At 42.8% G+C, this 24,402-nt stretch overlaps 1 protein-coding gene across 1 annotated transcript in view; it reads left to right on the forward strand.

Annotated features, from left to right (window-relative positions):
• The first annotated feature begins 6,179 nt into the window (after window positions 1-6,179).
• Window positions 6,180-24,402, forward strand: part of LOC119785190 (sialic acid-binding Ig-like lectin 14) — a 29,250-nt gene continuing 11,027 nt past the window's right edge. Inside the window, exons 1-2 of the mRNA XM_038287662.1 lie at window positions 6,180-6,281; window positions 6,471-6,854. Of these exons, the coding sequence (XP_038143590.1) occupies window positions 6,197-6,281; window positions 6,471-6,854 (469 nt within the window). The 5' untranslated portion in view covers window positions 6,180-6,196. The remainder of the gene's footprint in view (window positions 6,282-6,470; window positions 6,855-24,402) is intronic.

Below are 24,402 nucleotides of genomic sequence, written 5' to 3' on the forward strand. Positions count from 1 at the left end.
TCAACTTAACACGCTAAATCTTAAATGTACGTGGACATATAAAAGAAAAAGGGGCGCAGTGCTTGCTACTGAATGGCAACACTAACAAAGTCAGAAAAAAGTTTTAAGTGAAGCCGGGATTAAAACAGTAGCTACAAGAAGCTTCAAATAAAAGGTGTTCTTTATGTTCAACCTAAACACCAACTCCGATAGACCATCAGTAGAGCAGGTGTTTAAATTAATCAATCACTGCTGTGAAAGCTTATAGCAGTGAAAGCTAATATACCACAGCCATCACTTAATAAACGCAAAACAAACCTCTAAAAACGGAAAACTGTAATGGACTGAAAGTCCTGTTTTTTATGTGGGAAATTATTTGCGTGTGTTTTAGAATAATTCTGATATATTGGTGCTGTTGTCTGTTTCTATGGCAACGATACTGAATGTAGTGTAGCTTAGAGACCTGCATGGGTCGAGTTTTACCAACCCACACCCGCCCGAACCCGTTAGGATGACTACCGAACCCGACCCGTCACCCGCGGATATCTTCAATACAAATCCGAACCCGACCCGACCCGTTGATATTTAACCCGCAACCCGACCCGTTAACCCATCATAGGCTATTGTACGCTGCGCTGCACCCAGTGCCTGATTAATACAACATTTCTGATGTCCATAACAACACACACGCATAAAAAAAAAAATCACCACCTACTCACCCGCACTAAAAAAATATCCGCCCGACCCGTTTATTTTTTTTTTTAGGTATTTTTCGCGGGTACCCGACCCGTTGCAGGACTCTAGTGTAGCTGACATAACAGGGCCGGAAAAGAGTGGTTTGCGTTTTTTTTTCCAACGGTTCAGTTATATTTTAAATACGGTATTAACTTATTTTTACACTATTCTCTATTCTTTTACTACTTTAAGTCTCTCCTGACTAAAATTAGGTCTTAATATTTCCACAAGTCCCTCTCACCTGCAAGTCTGAGTCCACTTCTGTCCCTGAATGGGTTAGCATTTTTGGAGGGAAGCGACAGGTGTTATGGGGAGAGGGCGGAGGGGGGTGATGGGGAGAAAGCGAGAGGCAACAGATTCTTTTTTCTGAGTTTTTTGTCGGGGTTTGTGGACGGTGAGCAGCGGGGAGAACTTTTTTTATTTTCTTTCTGAGGAGCGGCATGAATGGGGTTTTAATCAGATATACACAGCACCGAAAGTAAAATACGTGTACAAAATATTGGTGGGGACATGTCCACACCAGTCCTTAAGGAAGTTACGCCTATGCTGGACAGCCATTTTCAGCTCTCTCCAGAGATGCTCAGTTGGGTTTAGGTCAGGGTTCTGCCTGTGCCAGTCAAGAATGGTCACAGAGTTGTTCCAAAGCCACCCTTTTTTATTTTAGCTGTATGCTTAGGACCATTGTCTGGTTGGAAGGTGAACCTTCAGTCCAGTCTTAAGTCCTGAGCACTCTGGAAGATGCTTTATTTCAGGATATCTCTGTACTTGGTGTTAGGGTTCCAGTTTGTGGGGGTTGTTTTGTTCTCTTGCAGTTCCACCGTGCACCCACCAGATGGTCCCTTTGTCCTCTGCTGGTCTGGAGGGCTTCCTGTTCTTCTCTCCTCACACCTGCAGCCTCTTGGGTCATCACTTCCTGAGGAGTATTTAAGGAGCGGACTTTCTTCACTTCCTCGCCAGAGTGTTTGCCAGTATTGGGTACCCTTGTCCCTCAGAGTTTGCAGAGTCTACTTTGAGTCCCAGTTTCTTCTGAGCTCTCAGCGCTAACCAAGTTTTTGTCTTTTTGATTCTCTGGCAAGATATCACTGATCCACTGGATAAGCTAGGCCCTTCAAGTCTTGGAAGGGACTCTCTCGTCACACTGAGAAAAGGAGACAGATCTCCTCATCTGAACGCCGTCCACTTCTGGAACTTTGTGTCTGTCTGCTCAGCTGCTCCCCAGGACTGCCTGGGCAGCTGTCTGCCTGTTCCGTCCTCCAATGAACAACACCATCTACAGATCAAGCCTCCACAGACAGGAACTCTGGAAACCTCCCAAACAACCACAGTGAGTCCAAGTCAAACCTTGTATACAGAAAATCAGCCAGATTTCCCCCCATCCATGAACTCACCACTCTGATGTCCTCCTAGAGCTTCCACTTCTGGTTCACCTGACCACTGAAACCTCCCCAAGCTGAACAACAGTTTTTTTTTCTAGTCTCTGTACAGTTTCCCTTCAATTAAATGTTTAACTTTTTCCTGTCTCTGAGAGTGCTTCTGCATGTGGGTCAAACACATTAGACCCATCATGACACTTGGCCGCATTCATTTTTCCTTCAATTGCAACCAGAGTTCCTGTCCCTGCAGCTGAAAAAAACTATAGCATGATGCTGCCACCACCATGTTTCACTGTGAGGATTGTATTGGGCAGATAATGACCTGTGTCTGGTTTTCTCCACACATTACCACTTAGAATTAAAACCAAAAAGTTAATTCTTGGTCTGATCAGAACAGAAAATCTTTCTCATAGTCTTAGACTTAGACAACTTTAATTTTCATTTTGTATACACGGAGTGTATACAAAATTAAATGTTGTTTTGTACAGCTTTAATAACATTTCCATTCTTTAAAGTACAGCTGTAATAACATTTTAACAATGTGGGAGAAAAAAAAAACATGGGGCAAAAAAACACATTGATATGAAAGTTCAGAGCATTATGGTGCAAATATGCAGTGGTGGTGTTAGTGTGATGCAGAGTCTGTCACAAATCTAGCCTTTATGGAAGAAAGCAATTTCTTAAAGATATCCATATTTTTTATTTTTTTTATTTTCCACAAGCCACTTGGGAGACACAGCAAACGTGGGAGAAGGTGCTCTGTTCAGATGAAACCAAAATCTAACTTTTTTGCAACAACACAAAATGTTCGGTTTGCTCTAAAAGCAATGCTGCTAATAACTCTCAACACACCATCCCCACTGTTAAACATGGTGGTGGCAGCATCATGGTTTCAACCTGCTTTTCTTACTTTCACAAGGCACTGCATTCCTCATTACAGAAGTATTTCAGTCATGTTTTTCTTTTATTTATTTATTTTTTCTCTGTTCTTTGTGTTTTAGTTTTATTAGCATGTTATTGGCCACCTAATTACTGCACAGGAGATTTGAATATCTGTTCCAGCTTTTTTCCCAAAAAATTTTGGATAGCTTCCTGTTTTGATCTTTAATTTTATATTTTTTTCTACATTCATACTGTATTAATGCTCAGTGTGTCTCTTACTGTTTTTAAATGTTTTTTTGTATCTGGTTCCTTGGCGCATTTATCTTTTAAGCTTTATTAATTTGACTTTATTGATCTCACAGTGGAGAAATTTACTCTACTAAGCTACTTAAGTGAGTTCCCCCATTAACAATGCAATTTCATTAAAAGCACTTACTGGTAAGTAAAGAAAAAAAATAACATTCCTTTATTGTCTAATGTACACAAGATACAGAAGAATTAGATGATCTCAACAAAGTAACACAGGATCAGGCATAATGGACCTTAAGGAGACAAGGAGGGCACCTAACCATAATCAAAGGATCTATTTTTTCTGTCTGTCAATCAAATAAAGGTTCAGGGTCACAGCAGGAACTGTTTCTTTCTGCAGCCATCAAAAGGCCAGAAGAGGAGGCCAACCTAAACAGGTCACCACTTCATCAGAGGATCAACCATATGTCTATACTTTTATTATTATCTGAACATCTCTTTGGTAAATATGCCACAGGAGGAAGGTCACACTCTTGCATGTTCAGAGCTAAAATCTTCATCAAGTAAACATGATTTCCTGAATCACAGTTTGAATGACATTAAAACAATGCTTTGAGAGAGTTCCTTTCCCTGTTGATAAGTTTTAGCCTAATTTAAAACGTTTACTTGTTGTTTACTGATATGTTTCATCCTTTTACAAACTAAGCTCAATTGGCAGCATCTATACTTTAGAGGTTATGTCATGTTTCCTTAAACATCAGTTTTAAAATAATAAAAAGAAGTTTGTTTGTTGTGTTCTGACTTCTCTTAGAGATGGTAACAAACCACTAGAGCTGTTTCTTATTCAGACTAGAAGCATGTTTACCATCTTTGTATGTGAATATCTGTTTTATATAAAAAAAAAACCTATATTTGTTTAAAAGGGATTTAAAAAACAGAAATTATAAATCAGGTGCAAAATATGATTTTCTTCTGTGTTTCAAATAATATCTGTCAAACAATTATGTTGTAGTTGTTAAAATTGTTTCTATCTTTGGAGCCATAATATTTTATGTGTCTCTCTTTCACAGTGCAAAATCTGGACATTTAATGGTTTTTATTTTGATTGAACAATTATTTTCTTTTTTGCAAGGTATTTGTTTTGTGGAACCCAAACACCGAACCCCGAACACAGATCAGGACGATATATGCCAGTGTGTATGAGTAATGTTCTGCATTAATGTTCTGCTCTGTGTTTAGTGTGACTCAGCCCGAGATGCATTCACACCTCACTAGAGATGAGGTCATGATGAGCATTTTTGGTATTTGGAACAGAAATGTGGAAGGACAGATGATGGTAGATTTTGCAAAGAGGATGTGAATACATCTAGTGAATACTTCTCTTCAGTAGAAGTAGGACCAGAATGAGTTACAAGAGCTGATATAGAAGCACGTTGATGGATTACATCTTATGTATATGATATAAAATAATGCTCTGAACTTCCGTATCAATGTGCTTTTTTGCACAATGTTTTTTCTTTTTATTCTCCCACACTATTTACATTCTATCACTGCTGCACTTTATGGAATGGAAATGTTCATTTCACTGATAAGCTGCTTCTCATTTACTGTCTGAAAAATGTACAAAACAAAATTGTATTTTGTATACACTGTATACAAAATGGATCAATATTGGGGATGGATCAATCTTTAATGAGCATTTGATGGAACAAAGCTTTGTCTGTGTTGTGCTTCTGCACGCAACATCACTACCTTACCCAGTCATTGACCATCTAACACAGTAGGTATTGACAGAAAGTTCATATTTTTAAATGTGAACATAAGAATAGAGCAGAATAGAGCAAAGAGCAAACTTCCTCTTTGCTCTATCGGCATGTGTACTTGGCTTATTGCTGTTTCACTTCACTCTATTTGCCTGATTTGTGCCATTAGCATCATTGACCATCAATTCACTCCTGAATGTAACTTTACTTTGGAAAGAAAATATAAATCATTTTAATCGCTGTGGTTAGTGTGTACTCACCTTAATCAAGAAAGCATTTCTGAGAGGGCATACAGTGAATTTGAATATGTCAGCTGAGTCTGAACTGAATTTTCCACCAGGCTGGGTTTGATTTATATCAGACCGATTCTGTCACAGCATAAAGTAGTTTCTAAAGAGATCAAATCCAAAGAGCAGATTAAACAATAGAACATTTTCCTGGTGTAGTTGGAGCTTTCAGTGTTACACACGTTACAAGAATGAGCATCAAATTTAGTCAAATTAGATTGATTAGATTCAATACATGTTTGAGTTGATAAAACACAAAATCTTATTTTAAATAAACTCTAAAACAAAGTATTAACTCTTCATGATTTGCCATCTATGTACCAGAGTTTCATGAAGAAATGTTCAGATACGAACTGATAGCTGCACAAAGTGCAGAAAAAAAGCTGAAGTGAAAAGAAGAAGCTGGGTTATTTCTACAGTAAAAAAACAGCGCTGAGTTTTAAGCGAAAAATGGCAGCTGGGTGTATTTTCGATGTATTGCTAGTTTTTTACTGTTTTTTGTGATCAAACTCATTGATTCTTATAACTAAATGTAAATAAGAAACTATTACTTAGATAACTTTTTGTTTGAGCACTCTATTAGATGACTTCATTTGTCAAATCAGTTTGATAGAGCTAACTTCCTCTTTCACAGAAGAAGAGGATGGAGACTCCTTTAAGTAACACATCTGGTCATAAAGAAGGTGGCTGTTTAATCTGCTGCTGATCTAAATAGATCAACTGGTTCTAAACCTAAACTGTTTTTGACTAAACTGCAGATATTTTTGGTAAGTTTACATTTCTAACTAATCATTTAACCAAGTATTCTCTTTAGTAAATACGTTTTAATGTCTACAGTACCTTCAAAGCTGCTTTGCTATAAGATGAACCTCTATATTCAGACGTAGCATTTAAAGTCAGCAATTATTTTTTTTTTCTTGTTTGACTAATGAAGAAGAATCATCTGAATCTGATGGCAGCTCTTTCTGAGAACCTGCTGACAGTCAACATGTTACTGAGTGTCTTCTTTCCAGGTGAGCTGTTTGTTCACTTCATTTCATTAGAGACCTCAAGTGAATCATTTCTAGTCTGAAATATTAGATCCTGATGTTATTTAAAGGATCCACAATAAGCTGCAGCTGAACTGGAGTTTGTGGACCATGAAGATTCTCTGCAGGCAGATTTTGCTCCACATCATGTTCATCATTTGTCTGTTTTTACAGCTACTTTGGCTGATTGTGGTGGTATAAAACCAGCCCTCAGAATCACTACACCAAAGAAGATTGAAGCTCTGAGTGGATCTTGTTTGGAAATCCCATGTATCTATGATACAGAGGATACCAGCTATAACAGCAGCAGAACTATCTATGGAGTTTGGATGAAAGGTGGTACCAAATTTGTCTCTGATCCAAAGATAGTTATTTTCAACAGCAGTGGGTCAGTTAACACCTATTCACTGAATATTACTGGAAACCTGAGAGAGAAAAACTGCACCACTCTGTTTCCTGATGTAAAGACCAGTTATGCAGACAGATACTTCTTCAGGATTGAGAACGAGCCGTTCAAATCATCAGCTTGTGATGATCCTCTCAGTATAACAGTTAAAGGTAATAGAGCTTCAATATTTAAGTATGATGTTAATGTTTAGTAAAATTAAGTAATTTACTGTTGTTGTTCTAAATTTATTTATGTATTTCTGTTTGGAATAATATTTTTTCTTTGCTTGTGCTGTGTATCTTACAGTAGCTGTAATAGTAGAAACATTAGCTGGTTTCCATGTTTTAAAACTTAAAACTTTATCTATTAATGATCACATCATACACAGTCAATTTGGAATTTAATTATGTTAATGCTGTTTAATAATTGATAGAATGGAATTATGGTTTTGGCTTTTTGCGTCACAGCATTTTGTGATGAAGGTATGGAAAATTGCTAAATAACTAGTTTTGCGTAGTTTAAGTCAAAATTAAAGAAATTGGATAAAACAACTATTTTATTTCCCAATCTTCTGCTTTCTGTACTACACTAAGCATTATTCCATGAGAATGACAGACTTTACAAATTAAGATAATGAATTGAATATTTGAAAGTCATTTATAGAAAAGTTTTTTTTATTAATGCTTCATAAATGATAAATGATTCTAAATAATTCATATGTTCTTAATATTTATTTTTGTGAAATGTGTGTCTGATTTAAACCTCCAAAACCATGGAGCACTGCATCCAGAATCTGCTTCATTAAAGATCCTTGCATAGATCTGCTGACTACGGTGGCTGAGAAGTGCAAAACACATTTACAATTCAAAAACATATTAACAAATAAAAAACAAAATAACATTTGAAGAAACAAAATTATATTTTATGAAACAAATGTATTTTTGAAAAAAAAGTTTACATTTTTAAAAACACATTAAAATTTTAGCAAACAAATTTACATTAACAAATTAACAAAATAACATTTGAAAAAACAAAATTATATTTTATGAAACAAATGTATTTTTGAAAAAAAAAGTTTAAATTTTTAAAAACAAATTTACATTTTAGCAAACAAATTTACATTTTAGGAAACAAATTCACATTTTAAATAAGTTAGATTTTAGGTGAGAGAAAGTTTCATTTTAGAGAAAAAAAAAATACATTATACTGTGTTCATGCAGTATTTTGGTTTGGTGTTATCAGTGTAATGCAGAGTCTGTGACATGATTTTAGAGTTTTTTCCAACAGTTCAGCTGTCTGATGGAGGTGGGGAAGAAGCTTGTTGCAGAATCTACTGGACCTGCATCTAATGCTGCGAAGCCTCTTCCCAGAGGGCAGCAGGGAGAACAGTCCATAGTGGGGGTGTGAGGGGTCATTGATGATATTACGGGCTCAGGACATGCAGTGCTGGGTCCTGACCAAAAGTAAGCTTATATGTGCAACTGTATGGGTGTATAGGGGACAGGTAGGAGATTAATTTCTACAAATATTGTCTTTTTAATACAAGCAAACATGGTGGGCCAAACATTTAGTTTCCCACAACTCATAATTATTTTCATCTTCATCAAGGCATAAACAATTAAATTAGCTTCCAAACTCCTTTCTGGGCCACTAACCTGTTGGAGATGCCATCTTTAAATGGCTACAAACACCAGTAACAAACAGATGAAAAAATATGCATCCTTTTAATTACATTTAACCTGGGTGCAATGCTCCCTAGAGTAGCCTGTGGCCTTTTATTGACATTTGTTTCTATCTGTATAGATCTACACCCACAGTAGGAAGTCAACAAGAGAATCATCAATAATACTCAACATGCCTGTGTGACATACTGTTACGACCCGGCTTGACTGATGGCAACAAACAATGGGGGGACACGGAAACAGGCAGTATTTTAAGCCTGTAAAAGGCATTTATTTAGCAGAATCAAAAGAATGAACTAAATGCCAGCATCAGATGGCAGCTCGGATGGGGCGTTCACGCCTGGTCCCTCCACACCAGGAAGTCGGGTCCCCAACCTGGTCCGGACTGGACTGGATGGCTGTCTGCGGCGTGCTTGCTTCAACCAGGAGACGCGCCTCTCAAGCAGGGAACACCAACGCTCCTTAAATATCAACCAGGTGGCCGCATAATGGAAGCGCCTCCCACCTAGAGGACCTTAATTGATAGTGTTAATTTAGGCAGTTAACACATATGCTCACCCGACAGCACAGCAGGGCTGTCACACCTCCGCCCATAAAAAAGCAGGTTCTATATGGAACCCTGCTCCAAATCACCAACCGTGTAGTAAACCCGGCCACCCACAATGTATTCGGATTCGTTTAATGTACAGATTTCTTCCTCTGCTCGCTCTCTAGGCCAGCAACTAGTGCACTCAGAAGCTTCTTTAAGGCACATAGAAAAGAAACAGGGACAAAACAAGCACAAGAAAAACACCACATGCTACAAAAGTGGAGCGCGAGATTACGCATTAGCTATGACGTTGTCTTTTCCTTTAATGTAATGAATATCCAGATTGTAGGACTGCAGGAACAATGACCAGCGGATCAAACGCTGATTTGGACATTTCAGGGAAGACAGGAACGTCAGCGGATTATGATCTGTAAACACCACGATGTTAGCGCCACCATTTACATAAACATCAAAATGTTTTAGGGCTCGGCCTGCCAATACCCAGATCATCGGTCTGTGTAAGGACAGCTCCAGCACCCACGTGACTAGCATCCACGTAAAGTTGGAAAGGATGTTTAAGACGTGGTGCAGCCAATACAGGATCAGCACAGAGGAGCCTTTTCACCTGCTCAAAAGCCTGTTGACAAAGGGTAGACCACTCAAACTTTACATCTTTGCGCAGCAAATTTGTCAGAGGCACCACCACAGATGAGAAGTTTCGACAAAAACACCTGTAATATCCCACTAGCCCAAGAAAACGCATTAGCTCCTTCTTTGTAATGGGAACAGGAAATTGCTCTACCGCCTGAACCTTTGCTGCAACAGGGCAAACCTCACCTTGGCCAACCACCCATCCTAAACAGGTAACGGTTGCCCTTCCAAACTCACATTTGGCCAGGTTGACCGTTAACCTCGCCCCAGCCAAACGAGTGAAAAGCTCCCCTTTACGCTCCACGTGCTCCTCCCACGTGTCAGAATACACCACCACGTCATCCAAGTAAACTGCACAACCAGTCATGTCACCAACCACTCTGTTCATTAGTCTTTGAAACGTTGCCGGCGCATTTCTCAGACCGAACGGCATTACAGTGTAGGAATACAAGCCTGTAGGTGTAACAAACGCCGACACCTCACGTGCGCGCTTTGTCAATGGCACCTGCCATTAACCCTTTAAAAGGTCAAATTTACTAACAAAGTTAGCAGAACCCACCTGGTCGACGCAATCATCCATTCTTGGCAACGGGAAACAATCTGGTTTTGTAACAGCGTTAAGTTTGCGAAAATCTGAGCAGAAACGTAGAGTGTTATCAGACTTAGGAACTAAAATATATGGCGATGCCCAACTGGACATACTTGGTTCAGCAATCCCATTCTGAAGCATGTAATCCACTTCTGCATCCAAGTGCTTGCGCTTCTCCAGATTCACCCTATAAAACCGCTGCTTTATTGCTTTAGCGTCACCCACATCCACATCGTGTTCGACCAAATGTGTGCGACCAGGTGTGTCCGAAAACAGACATGGAAAATCCCCTATCAACTCAGCCAACTGTTTAGCACGACCTGCAGGTAAGTGAACCAACAACGTATTCAACTTTCCCAAAGTTTCAGAGTTCTTAAGACGCCCATGAATCAGAGAACTATCCAACCCATCCACATCACCGTCATCCCCACACAGGTGACACAGTGCGCTGTCCGTGGTGCTGAAAGTCTCGCTCCTCCCAGCAAGGTCGTTTACTGCACATGCAGGCGTGGCAACATTACACTGTGACGGAAATAAATCATCACAAGCATAATATGATTTTAATGTGTTGACATCACACAACTGGGTTTTCTTTCTCCGCTCGGCATAGATATTAAATAATTCTGATCGGAAACCCGTTTTAGAACTGTAAATGGACCAGTGAATTTCGCCTGAAAAGGAGAAGTCATAATTGGACACAAAGCCAACACTTGATCACCCGGCAGAAATGTGCAAACCTCTGCACCCCGATCAAACAGGCTTATCATTTTTTTCTGCGCCACAGTCAACTTCTCTTTAACAAGATCCTGTGCCCAATACAAACGTCTTCTAAAACCATTAACATAATCCACCAAGTTTTTGGGTGGAACAGGCTCTTTCAGCCCGTCCGACACCACAGCCAACGGACCCTTAACGGTGTGTGCAAAAACCAGTTCATTTGGACTAAACCCGGTGCTTTCCTGGGTTACCTCCCTGGCGGCGAACATCAGCCAAGGCAATCCGTCCTCCCAGTCACCTGCCAGTTCTGTACAGTAAGCGCGCAGGAGAGACTTCAGAGTCTGGTGGAAACGCTCTAACGCCCCCTGACTCTCTGGATGATATGCTGTTGCTTTATTGTGTCGCACCCCAGTGGCGGCCGGCACATAGGGGGCGCTGGGGCACCGCCCTCCCTGATAAGAAGAGAGAAACGTAAAATATATTTTTAGAATTAACTCATAAATGTCAGTTTTACTCTCTAGAGTGTGTACCTATAAGCAAAACAAATTATATAAACTACATTTCCCTATCTACTGTCATGCATTTGTGGATTTCCACAGACAGACTCCCAGTCTCTGTCTTGAGGCTGTGATCAGACAGCCCCACATTTGCAGAGAATCTGTCAATCATGTACTATTGCTAGGTGAATTTAATGGCCAATCAGCGTCTCAGAACTTTATGGTCTTGGGGCTCTGAAAATACTGCACTTTAACAGGCTTCTGCACCCAAGCGCAGGTGCAGACAATTACAGGGACGATGGCGAACGTAACGAGCGAGATGCAGCTTCCACCAAATTTGGTGAGATCCTTATTTATCTACCCGTTTGCCAGAAGAACATCCCTGTTGTAGGGTAGGAAAATTTCATGTCATGGTTATTGTGACTGCGACGAATCCACCTCGTCCCTTAAAACAACCTCTAACTTTGCGTGCCACACACACATTCCTGTTATACTGTGCTTGTGAGGACCAATTCACTCGCGCTGAGCCCAGTAGCTCCATTGACTTAAAACACACAAGCTGTTCCTGGTTACCTGCTGGCGTATTGAGGGTGCACACTTAATATTTCAGTGGGGTTAGCTGTGTGTGTGCGTGTGTGTGTGTGTGTGTGTGTGGGGGGGGGGTTGTGTGTGTGTGTGTACGTGTTTATGCTACGGGGACTTGTCATCTTCAGTCTGGCTGCGTCTTTGCTGGGTTCAAACCCAGTTTGGTGTAATTGAATAAGTCAATGAATCTGTGAAAAGAATTAAGTTGTAAAAATTATTTGTTTTTGTACATCAATTGTTTGTGGAGGTAATATATGGGCAAAACTGATTAATGAGAAGAAATCAGAAATAAGAGAGCCTGAGGGTAGGGGCTTAAACTATTTAATGAGGGCTGTGGGAAGAAAAGCTGCCATTTCTGTTTTCTGTTTCTTTGTTACATTGCTGGTAACTGGAGGGAGGCTGAGGCCCAGAGTATCTTGTACATGTTCAGTTTCTTTTGCACCCTGTTTTGAGTTTTTGAGCACAATAAATCACCAACACCGGTAAACTGACTGAGCCTGGATTCTTGGAGGCCAAAGAACCCCGTCACAGTGACCCAAATCATCACTGTTACTGTTATTATATAGTAAATTAAATCATTACTGTTAAATTGTATGTATTGTCCAATTGTTTATTTGAATTCTTATTCCGGATTAGTTGGAGACATACACTAGGCTATATCAGCCCCACCAAAAATATTTTTCACCAGCCGCCACTGTCGCACCCGTAGCTGTTTCAGAACCTGACTAAGCAAATGTTATGAAAAATTAGTGCCTTTTTTTCAGACTGTATTACTTTAGGGATTCCAAACACCGAAAAGAACTGAGTGAGCGCACGTACAACCGACTTGGCTGTTATTGTACGTAACGGATAAGCTGCTGGATAACGTGTACTCTGGCCCATCACAGTGAGCAGATATGATGACCCAGCCTTCGAGCGGGGTAACGGGCCCACGCAGTCGATTATCAAATGCTCAAATGGCTCAGATGCGGCAATAATTGGGCTCAGAGGGAACGGTTTCAAAACCTGATTGGGCTTGGAAATGACCTGGCAGACATGACACACCTTAACATAAGATGAAACGTCCTTCTTCAGACGCGGCCAGAAAAAATGTCTCAGAACTCGGTCATACGTCTTACGTACACCAGATTGGCCAGACTCATCATGAGCAACTTTTAACACTGCGGAGCGAAGTTTAATGGGAACCACCATCTGAAACACTGGTTCCCCCACAAAATCAGCATGTGGTAACCATTTCCTCACCAACAACGAGTCCTGCAGGAAGTATCCACATGCACAGTCCATTATTTCACTGAGCGGGCGAACCTGATCAAAAAGATTCTTCAGAGAAACATCGGCTTGCTGCTCCGCGATGAACTCACTGCGAGATAGAGAGATTGGAAAATTGGACAAAGGCAATTTAATTTTCCCTGCACATTTGTCCTCTTTCTCACTCTGAGCGCGCGCCATGGCCCTAGTAACCGCGCATGCGGTAAATGCATCTGCGAATTCGTTATTATTCTCAGTCTGAGAAATAACTCGCTGAATGGGGTCCGATGCAACCAGCCCACCTAATGGCACAGTGTCCGCCCACAAATGCGTTCCAGCTAAACCGTTTCCCAAAATCACAGAGACGCCGTCAATTGGCAAAGCAGGACGCACAGCCAATTGTGTGACACCAGTAAACAGTTCGCACTCCAGAGACACTTTATGTAACGGAACAAACATTACATTTAATCCCATTCCCCGAATCGGGACACAGGCACCTGTCTCAGACTCAGCAGAGAACGGCAACACGTCAGCTCTAATAAAAGTCAAACGCTCCAGTATCCCTCTGACATGATTCTTGAGTTGACTCTGGCGCAGACACAACACGAAACAGGAAGCGGTTTAGAAGGTTTATTGAAAAGTTTTGACAGAGAGATAGTTTTTGGATCGGCGAAGATTCTCAGGAAACAGCAGCTTAATCAGGAACTGCACAGAGAGAGAGATCTGTTAGATTCGGGCTAGGTAACTGAGTAAACTAGAAATGATGCAAACTCCTTACAGGTCCATGGAGAGCGGAGCAGATGGAGGGGAGGTTGGATGAGCCCACAGAGATTGAGTTTGGCTGAGTGTCGGGTTTCGACTTGAGAGCTCCAGCGGGTGGACAGGCAGGTGAGCAGCGGAGGATGGATACAGGAGGACTGAGAAGAGAACCGGCTTGGAACTGCAAGGCTTTACTGCGTGGAAATTAACCGACTGGCGTCCGTCCCAGGAAATCCACTCCTCTAAATACTGCTCCCTGATTGCGTCCAATTGGAACCAGCTGGAGGCTCTTCTGGGCTGGAGACTCTGAGGAGGATAGGTAAGAGAAACCCTAACACAGCTCAGCACACAATCCTGAGGGCCCAACAGTACCCCCCCTCAAGGGACGCCACCTGGCGGACGAGCAGAAGAAGACGCAGAACGGCGCTCAAAGTCAGAGATGAGCGCGGGATCCAGAATGAAGGAGCGCGGAACCCAGGACCGCTGCTCCGGACCATAACCCTCCCAATCGACCAGATATTGGCAACCCCGACCTCGGGGACGGACATCCACAATGCGACGCACAGTGAAGGCAGGGTGGCCGTCAACGATCCGGGCGGGTGGAGGGGGCCTGGATGGAGGGCACAGAGGGCTGGAAGACACTGGCTTGATTTGGGAGACATGAAAAACGGGATGGACCCGAAGGTGAGAAGGGAGCTTCAGGCGGACAGTGGTAGGACTGATGACGGCTTGGACCGAGAAAGGGCCCAGAAACCTGGGAGACAATTTTCGGGAGCACCCCTTAAGAGGAAAGTTCTTAGATGAAAGCCAGACCTTTTGTCCAGGAGAATAAACTGGGGCAGGGACGCATCTGCGGTCTGCAAACTTCTTGTTCTGGGCAGCCGTGCGGTTGAGGGCTGCTCTGGTCTGGTCCCAGATGCGGCAACAGGCCTCCATGTGGCCCCTTACAGAGGGGATGACAGCGTCTGGAAAAGAAGAGGGGATGAGGGATGGCTGATAGCCAAGAGAAGCTTCAAACGGAGACAACCCAGAGACAGCGGAGATCTGACTGTTGTGGGCATATTCAACCCAAGGCAAATGTGTGCTCCAGGAGGAGGGGTTGTTGGCGCAAACGCAACGCAGTGCGTTTTCTAGTTCTTGGTTCAGCCTTTCACATTGGCCATTGGTTTGGGGATGAAACCCTGACGTGAGACGAGATTTGGCCCCCAGGATAGAGCAAAAGTCCCTCCAGACACGAGAAATAAATTGAGGACCTCGGTCTGATAGAATCTCCGAGGGGATGCCGTGAAGTTTAAATACATGAGAAAATAGGAGGCGAGCGGTTTCAGCAGCAGATGGAAGCTTGTTAAGAGGAATTAGGTGGCAGGCCTTGGAAAATCTGTCTATGACTGTCAGGATGACTGTCTTATTTTTAGAGATAGGAAGACCAGTGACAAAATCTAGTGCTATATGTGACCAGGGCCGACTAGGGACTGAGAGAGGCTGCAGGAGACCAGCTGGAGGGCGGTGAAGATTTTTTCCACGTGCACATGTGGAACAGGCTGAGACAAACTCCAACACATCCTTGTTGAGGGAAGGCCACCAGAAATAGCGGCAGAGCAAACCAATGGTACGACTAGCCCCAGGGTGACAGGAGAACTTAGAAGAATGAGCCCATTGGATGGCCTGAGAACGGGTTCTGGCCGGAACATAGAGGCGGTTAGGAGGTCCCCCCCCAGGATCGGGCTCGGCCTTCAAGGCTGCTTCAATGGCCCTCTCCAGATTCCAGGATAGCCCCCCTACCACGCAGGATGGTGGAAGGATCGGCTCAGGGGTTTTAGAGAAATCATCGGAAGCAAACTGTCTGGACAGGGCATCTGGCTTAATATTGCGTGACCCAGGACGATAGGAGATATTTAGGTTGAATCTAGAAAAGAACAAAGTCCAGCGGGACTGCCGGGAGTAAAGCCTCTTAGCGTTCTGGAGGTAGGACAAATTCTTATGGTCAGTCCAAACAACCACTGGGAGTTCTGAGCCTTCTAGCCAGTTTCTCCACTCTTCAAGTGAGAGTTTGATGGCTAGGAGCTCTCTGTCTCCAATGTTATAATTTCTTTCAGAAGGAGAGAATCTTTTAGAAAAGAATGCGCATGGATGGAGCTTACCATCTGCTGGGGACCGCTGGGAGAGTACAGCCCCAACACCAGTATCTGATGCATCTACCTCCATGATGAATTGAGCCGAGGGATCAGGATGAATAAGAATGGGTGCCTTAGAGAATTGGGTCTTGAGCTCAGAGAAGGCTTTCTCAGCTTCAAGGATCCAGATGAAGGGTCTCTTGGTAGAGGTTAGGGCGGAGAGGGGAGCGGCGATGACGCGGAAGTTTCGTATGAACCTCCTGTAGAAGTTGGCAAATCCAAGAAACTGCTGGAGCTGCTTTCTGGTTTCAGGGGTTGGCCAGTCCAACACTGCCTTGATCTTGGCTGGATCCGTCTTCACCTGTCCACCCTCAAAAACAAAACCAAGAAAAGAGATTGAAGGAACATGAAATTCACACTTTTCGCCCTTAACATACAGGCGATTCTCTAGCAAACGGTGGAGAACCTGTCTGAAGTGGGTCTTGTGTTCCTCCAGATCTCTGGAAAAGATCAGGATGTCGTCTATGTAGACAAAAACGAAGATGTTTAGAAAGTCCCTCAGGACATCGTTTACGAGGGCCTGAAAAACTGCTGGGGCATTAGAAAGACCAAAAGGCATGACCAGATATTCAAAATGACCGATGTGAGTCTTGAAAGCGGTTTTCCACTCGTCCCCCTCCCGAATACGGACCAGGTGGTAGGCATTTCGGAGGTCGAGTTTAGTGAAAATGGTGGCTTGGCTTACGGGTTCAAAGGCGGCGGATATGAGAGGAAGAGAGTATTTGTTTTTGATGGTGATCTGATTTAGTTCCCGATAATAAATGCAGGGGCGGAGAGTCTTATCTTTTTTCTCGACAAAGAAGAATCCAGCCCCAACTGGAGATGAGGAGGGACGGATGATACCTGCTTCAAGAGAGCTGTTAATATAGTTCTCTATGGCCTGACGTTCAGGTCTGGATAAGTTGTATAGTTGGCCTGAGGAAAGAGGGGCGCCAGGAAGAAGATTGATGGCACAATCATATGGCCGGTGAGGAGGCAAGGAGAGGGCTAATTCTTTACTGAAGACACGTTGTAGATCATGATAATCTGGTGGAACTTTAGAGAGGTCAGCTGGAGGTTGCTGGGGATTGGACACAGAACTCTGAGGAGGGAGTGCTGAGCAGAGACAGCTATTAGAGCACTCAGGACTCCAGGACTCAATGCGGGATAGAGGCCAGTTTATTTGGGGATTATGTCTGATTAGCCAGGGGTAGCCCAAAACCACTGGGGAATTCTTAGTGGGAAAAACCAAAAATGAAATCTGCTCGTGATGGTTGCCTAGGGACACAAACTGAAGAGGGACAGTCTGATGAGTAATGGTCTTGAGAGCGCTGCCATCTATGGCTGACACAAAAATAGGAGTTGGGAGTCTTTGAACTGGAATCTTATATTGGTGAACGAGATCTGGACTGATGAGATTCTGTTCAGAACCGCAATCCACTAGGGAGAGCACGGGGAGGCTTTTATGGTCTAGGCAGATGGATGAGTGAAAAGTTAAGCGGAGGTTGTCTTGAATCATGGTTTTGCCCGCCAGTACCCCCAGATTTACTGACGGGCAAAGGCTTTTGGGCGAACTGGACAGGTGGAAATAAAGTGACCAGAGTGGCCACAATACAAACAACACCCTGAAGACAACCGCCGTTGGCGTTCTTCAGGTGAGAGCCGAGCTCTGCCAATCTGCATTGGTTCAGGAGAAGGTGGCCGAGGCTGAGACTGAGGGCTAGGAGTCATAGCAAAAGCTTGGTGCGGGGAAGCTATATTTCTCTGACGGTTCCTTTCTCTGAGCCTATTGTCAATTCGGATGGCTAGATTAATTAACTGGTCCAAGGTTTCTGGTTCCTCTCGGCAGGCTAATTCATCCTTAAGCTTTTCACTAAGGGAATGTTGGAACGCCCCCTTGAGGGCTGTCTCGTTCCAACCTGAGTCAGCGGCTAGAGTGCGAAACTCAATTGCCAATTCGGCAGCAGACTTGTTTCCCTGTTTCAAAGTCCATAATTTTTTGGCTGCTTCTTCCTCCCCAACATGTAGGCAAAATGTTTGTTTGAATAAATCCAAGAATTCTCTGAAGGAGTATTCATCAATGTTAGATTCATCAATTATTGCTTCTGCCCACCTTAAAGCCTTGTCTCTGAGCAGGCCGATGACGTAGGAGATCTTGTTGGCGTCATCCGGAAATGACTGCGGGGACCGCCCGAACACTAGGGAGCACTGTAGCAGGAATCCTTTGCTCTTGTTCAGGTCGCCGCCGAATGGCTCCAGGGTGGGCAAAACAACGTCTCTAGGCATGGGAGATCTGGAAGAAGCTGCAGAACCAACAGGTAAGTACGATTTCGGAGGAGAAGGAGACGGCAATTTAGAGCTTAATTCTTGTACTTGGAGTGACAATTGGCTAAGGGTTTGCATGATTGAGGTTTGTTGCTGAGCAATAGTAGAGATAGCCGAATCGTGTCGGCCGAGGAGAACTCCCTGTTCAGATAGAGCGGTTCGTAGTTGTGCTGCAGAGTCTTGCTGGCCAGTCGGTTCTGACATGATTCTAGAGTTGACTCTGGCGCAGACACAACACGAAACAGGAAGCGGTTTAGAAGGTTTATTGAAAAGTTTTGACAGAGAGATAGTTTTTGGATCGGCGAAGATTCTCAGGAAACAGCAGCTTAATCAGGAACTGCACAGAGAGAGAGATCTGTTAGATTCGGGCTAGGTAACTGAGTAAACTAGAAATGATGCAAACTCCTTACAGGTCCATGGAGAGCGGAGCAGATGGAGGGGAGGTTGGATGAGCCCACAGAGATTGAGTTTGGCTGAGTGTCGGGTTTCGACTTGAGAGCTCCAGCGGGTGGACAGGCAGGTGAGCAGCGGAGGATGGATCCAGGAGGACTGAGAAGAGAACCGGCTTGGAACTGCAAGGCTTCACTGCGTGGAAATTAACCGACTGGCGTCCGTCCCAGGAAATCCACTCCTCTAAATACTGCTCCCTGATTGCGTCCAATTGGAACCAGCTGGAGGCTCTTCTGGGCTGGAGACTCTGAGGAGGAAAGGTAAGAGAAACCCTAACACAGCTCAGCACACAATCCTGAGGGCCCAACACCCTCAGGATCTTTACTCGAACCTTTTCCTCGCAGTTTGGCAGCGACACAAAACCCTCACAAATGTAAGGAAGATATGAGACACCAACTTCAGAAGACCGATCTTCCTTTGTGTCATCCAAAGAACTCCGCACCGGCGCAGCCAAACCTACTCCTTTAGGAGCAGTTTGAAACTTTTTCGTTTCAACTTTTAGCCGATGACAATCTGCTTTAATATGTCCACGTCTGTGACCGCTCCAAACCCGCTCATCATCTCGAACCAGCGGATTTTTAAACTGTCTCGCCTCCAGTTGATGAGCAACACCAACCCGATCACTGCGGCTCATATTTTGACCAAAATGCTGTTTAAAACCCACAGGGCCCGAATAATCCTTATGAGTCAGCATATTCTCGTCCGCCAACACTGCAGCCTCTGACACGTTCTTAGCTTTCTGCTCATTAATGTAGGTTGCAATATTTTTCGGTAAGCAATTTTTAAACTCCTCCAACAAAATCAAGTCGCGGAGCTGTTCAAAGTTTTTAACAGTTTGTGCAGCGCACCACCGATCAAATAAAGCATTTTTAACACGACCTAATTCAGTGTAACTTTGATAGTCGGCTTTTTTATAGCGTCGGAATTTTTGTCTATATGCCTCAGGCACGAGTTCATAAGCTTTTTCCACTGCACTCTTCACTTTATCATAATTTAAGCTGTCATCAAGTGACAGCGAGGCATAAGCTTCCTGCGCTTTACCGGTAAACATGCACTGCAGAAGCAGCGACCAAACCTCCTTAGGCCACTTAAGTGTCTTTGCCACATGTTCAAACAGGATGAAATATTTATCCACATCCAACTCACTAAACGGTGGAATCAAGCGAATACATTTATTCATGTCAAATTCAGCCGCAACAGAACCGCTGGCCTGATCAACAGAAACGCGCGCAGAGTCGCGTCTGGCAGCTGCCTCCAATTCCAACTTCATGCTGCAGCTCTAAACGACGCATCTCCAATTCCAACTCCATTTTATGCACATCAGTGTGAAACGTCCCAACTTCACCCTGGGAGGCTGATTCTGGAGATGGAAAAATGTTTTGCTCAACTAGTGCAGCATACAGTCGCCTTTTAATAATCTCCTTCTTCTCCTGTTTAACCACAGGTACTTCAAACCGAGCAGCGATAGCTATGAGATCGTTTTTAGTAGCACCACTAAACTTCTCCAAAGAAGGCTCAGCTACAAAACCATCCAAATCAAACTCCATTTTAAAGCAAACTTGTAGTCATGCGCCACAGGAAAAAACATCCTACAGGTGCTGGTCATAAAATTAGAATATCATGAAAAAGTAGATTGATTTCAGTAATTCCATTTAAAAAGTGAAACTTGTATATTATATTCATACATTACATACAAACTCATATATTTCAGATGTTTATTTTGTTTAATTTTGATGATTACAAATGACAACAAATGAAAATCTCAAATTCATCATATCAGAAAATTAGAATATTGTGAAAAGGTTCAAAATTGATGGCCCCTGGTGCCACACTCTAATCAGCTAATTAACTCAAACCACCTGCAAAAGCCTTTAAATGGTCTTTCAGTCTAGTTCTATAGGCTACACAATCATGGGGAAGACTGCTGACTTGACAGTTGTCCAAAAGACGACCATCGACACCTTGCACAAGGAGGGCAAGACACAAAAGGTCATCGCTAAAGAGGCTGGCTGTTCACAGAGCTCAGTGTCCAAGCACATTAATAGAGAGGCGAAGGGAAGGAAAAGATGTGGTCGAAAAAAGTGTACAAGCAAGAGAGATAACCGCACCCTGGAGAGGATTGTGAAACAAAACCCATTCAAAAATGTGGGGGAGATTCACAAAGAGTGGACTGCAGCTGGAGTGAGTGCTTCAAGAACCACCACACACAGACGTATGAAAGACATGGGTTTCTGCTGTCGCATTCCTTGTGTCAAGCCACTCTTGAACCACAGACAGCGTCAGAAGCGTCTTGCCTGGGCTAAAGAGAAACAGGACTGGACTGCTGGTGAGTGGTCCAAAGTCATGTTCTCTGATGAAAGTAAATTTTGCATTTCCTTTGGAAATCAAGGTCCCAGAGTCTGGAGGAAAAGAAGAGAGGCACTTCATCCACGTTGCTTGAAGTCCAGTGTAAAGTTTCCACAGTCAGTGATGGTTTGGGGTGCCATGTCATCTGCTGGTGTTGGTCCATTGTGTTTTCTGAGGTCCAGGGTCAACGCAGCCACATACCAGGAAGTTTTAGAGCACTTCATGCTTCCTGCAGCTGACCAACTTTTTGGAGATGCAGATTTCATTTTCCAACAGGACTTGGCACCTGCACACAGTGCCAAAGCTACCAGTACCTGGTTGAAGGACCATGGTATCCCTGTTCTTAATTGGCCAGCAAACTCTCCTGACCTTAACCCCATAGAAAATCTATGGGGTATTGTGAAGAAGAAGATGCAATACACCAGACCCAACAATTCAGAAGAGCTAAAAGCCACTATTAGAGCAACCTGGGCTATCATAACACCTGAGCAGTGCCACAGACTGATCGACTCCATGCCACGCCGCATTGCTGCAGTAATACAGGCCAAAGGAGGCCCAACTAAATACTGAGTGCTGTACATGCTCATACTTTTCATGTTCATACTTTTCAGTTGGCCAACATTTCTATAAATCCTTTGTTTTTATTGGTCTTCAGTAATATTCTAATTTTCTGATATGATGAATTTGAGATTTTCATTTGTTGTCATTTGTAATCGTCAAAATTAAACAAAATAAACATCTGAAATATATGAGTTTGTATGTAATGTGTGAATATAATATACAAGTTTCACTTTTTAAATGGAATTACTGAAATCAATCTACTTTTTCATGATATTCTAATTTTATGACCAGCACCTGTAGATATACGGCAAAAACAGTGTAAAGTGAAAGTAAATTGAAACAAGTGCACAACGGGCCCAAAGCAACCATGTCCCCACTATGCTTTACCTGCCTGTCACGACTCACCTGCCTAACTAATTCCTGGCTCTTCACGTGGATTGGCGGCGGGTTTATTAAGCACCAGACCAGTAAGAAATTAATCTCCTGGATTGCCCCCGAGATCACTGCTTGCACAGTGAACGCCAACTGCAAACCCCCACGACACTAACAAAACAACAAACAGGTGAAGTCTGAAGCGACAGCACCACTTAGCCTAGCAGGAGACACAATCACTAAAGCAGAACCAACATTAATGCACAGGCCTCAAAAAACATTTCACTTACCTGTACATTGGATCGATCAACCAAACATGCCACAGCTGCCCACAAACTGGTTAACAAAACCGTGCCCCACCCACAAAGGTGACGTCACTGCTCACTCCTACAAACAGGAAAAAGATGAATGAAACACATCATGCAGTCAAACAAACAAATTTCCAAACTCTATAAGTATAGTTGTCGGACAAGCCCCCATTTGTTACGACCCGGCTTGACTGATCGCAACAAAAAATGGGGGGACACGGAAACAGGCAGTATTTTAAGCCTGTAAAAGGCATTTATTTAGCAGAATCAAAAGAATGAACTAAATGCCGGCATCAGACGGCAGCTCGGATGGGGCGATCACGCCTGGTCCCTCCACACCAGGAAGTCGGGTCCCCAACCTGGTCCGGACTGGACTGGATGGCTGTCTGCGGCGTGCTTGCTTCAACCAGGAGACGCGCCTCTCAAGCAGGGAACACCAACGCTCCTAGATGGAACGGCGCTCCTTAAATATCAACCAGATGGCCGCATAATGGAAGCGCCTCCCACCTAGAGGACCTTAATTGATAGTGTTAATTTAGGCAGTTAACACATATGCTCACCCGACAGCACAGCAGGGCTGTCACACATACTAATGTGTATTTACATTATTATTTGTTTGACATTAAGAGAAAGACTGACTTTGAGTAATTATTTGTTTGAGTTGTAGTTGCACCTTCACACCAGAAGGTGGCACATTACTCCATGACACGGTATAGTGAGGTCATAGGCTCTCCTTCAATATTGCTGTTGCCTGTTTCATTCATTCTCCTGTTTTACAGGAACATTCAATCTGCCTAACAGGCCCAAAGCCCGGTGTAGGTACCAGATCTGCTCAGATCTGCCCCTTCTTATAACGTCAACATATGGCAACTTCACTCGAACAAACTGTATTGCACCCTTTTCGTAAGGATCAAATCTCTTTTGGAGTCTCAACATATTATTACTCATATGTGCTATTATTTCAAATTTCATTGGTGATCTAAAGTAGCCAAAACTAAAAACAATCATTGTCAGTCTTGAAGGAAAGTACTGCCTCCTGAGGCAGACTGAGCTCTTCCATTTAACAAGGTGACACAAAAAGTCTCAGTTACTTTTTATTTTTAGGGCAGGGCAGCAGATCTGGTACCTACCCAGGGTATGTTACACCTGCATGCATGGCTACACACTGTTTAATGCATCTGGATTGTTTTGTGCACATTATTGTTGAGTTCAGAGAACATTAGATTTTGTTGAAAATCCACAGAAGCCTTTGAACATTAAGAGCAAAGTCTAAATAAAAAAAAAAAAAGAAAAAATATATAGTAAAGAATTAAAGTAAACAGGAATACTACTGATTATACAAAAAAGTGACTTTGGAGTAAAAGTACTTATGGAAACCCTTAAATTGTAGTTGTTAAGGTAACTATATTTGTATAGCAACAAAGCATTTCTTCTTTTTTCAATTTCCTCCCATATACAAATAAAGAGAAATGTTAAGACTTGCAGTGATGGCTGTTTGAGTAGAAACAGCCATCTGTTTGAGTTTTTTGAGAGAAAAACCTGAGAAACTGAAGTAAAAACAAGAAGTTAAAGCTTAAGGATTTTTTTTTATTCTGCAGGAGGTTCTTATTGAGAACAGACACTGATGCCTCTATGGTAAATGATAAATATGTGTATTTTCCAGTTGTTTTGGTATTTTCAGATTTTTTGATCTAGCATTGATTGAGCCAGCTGTGCGATATAAAATAATCAGCTTTTATCATATTTAGTAAATGGCTTTTAGCTCTGTGTTAAAACACACTTCATGAGATGACTTTATGCAGTGGTGAGAAAGAGCTGACTTCCTCTTTACAAAGCGTTAATGATCGAGACCTACCAACAGCTGTGCCTCTTTTTTAGTTTGGTATTTTTATATTTTGCGATATCATAGGTAAATAAAGCTTAGAAAAAGGGAAGAAGCAGTTATA

The sequence above is a fragment of the Cyprinodon tularosa genome, unplaced genomic scaffold (genome assembly GCF_016077235.1).
Source record: "Cyprinodon tularosa strain WSP-4 unplaced genomic scaffold, ASM1607723v1 ctg1063, whole genome shotgun sequence".
Taxonomy (NCBI): Eukaryota; Metazoa; Chordata; class Actinopteri; order Cyprinodontiformes; family Cyprinodontidae; genus Cyprinodon; species Cyprinodon tularosa.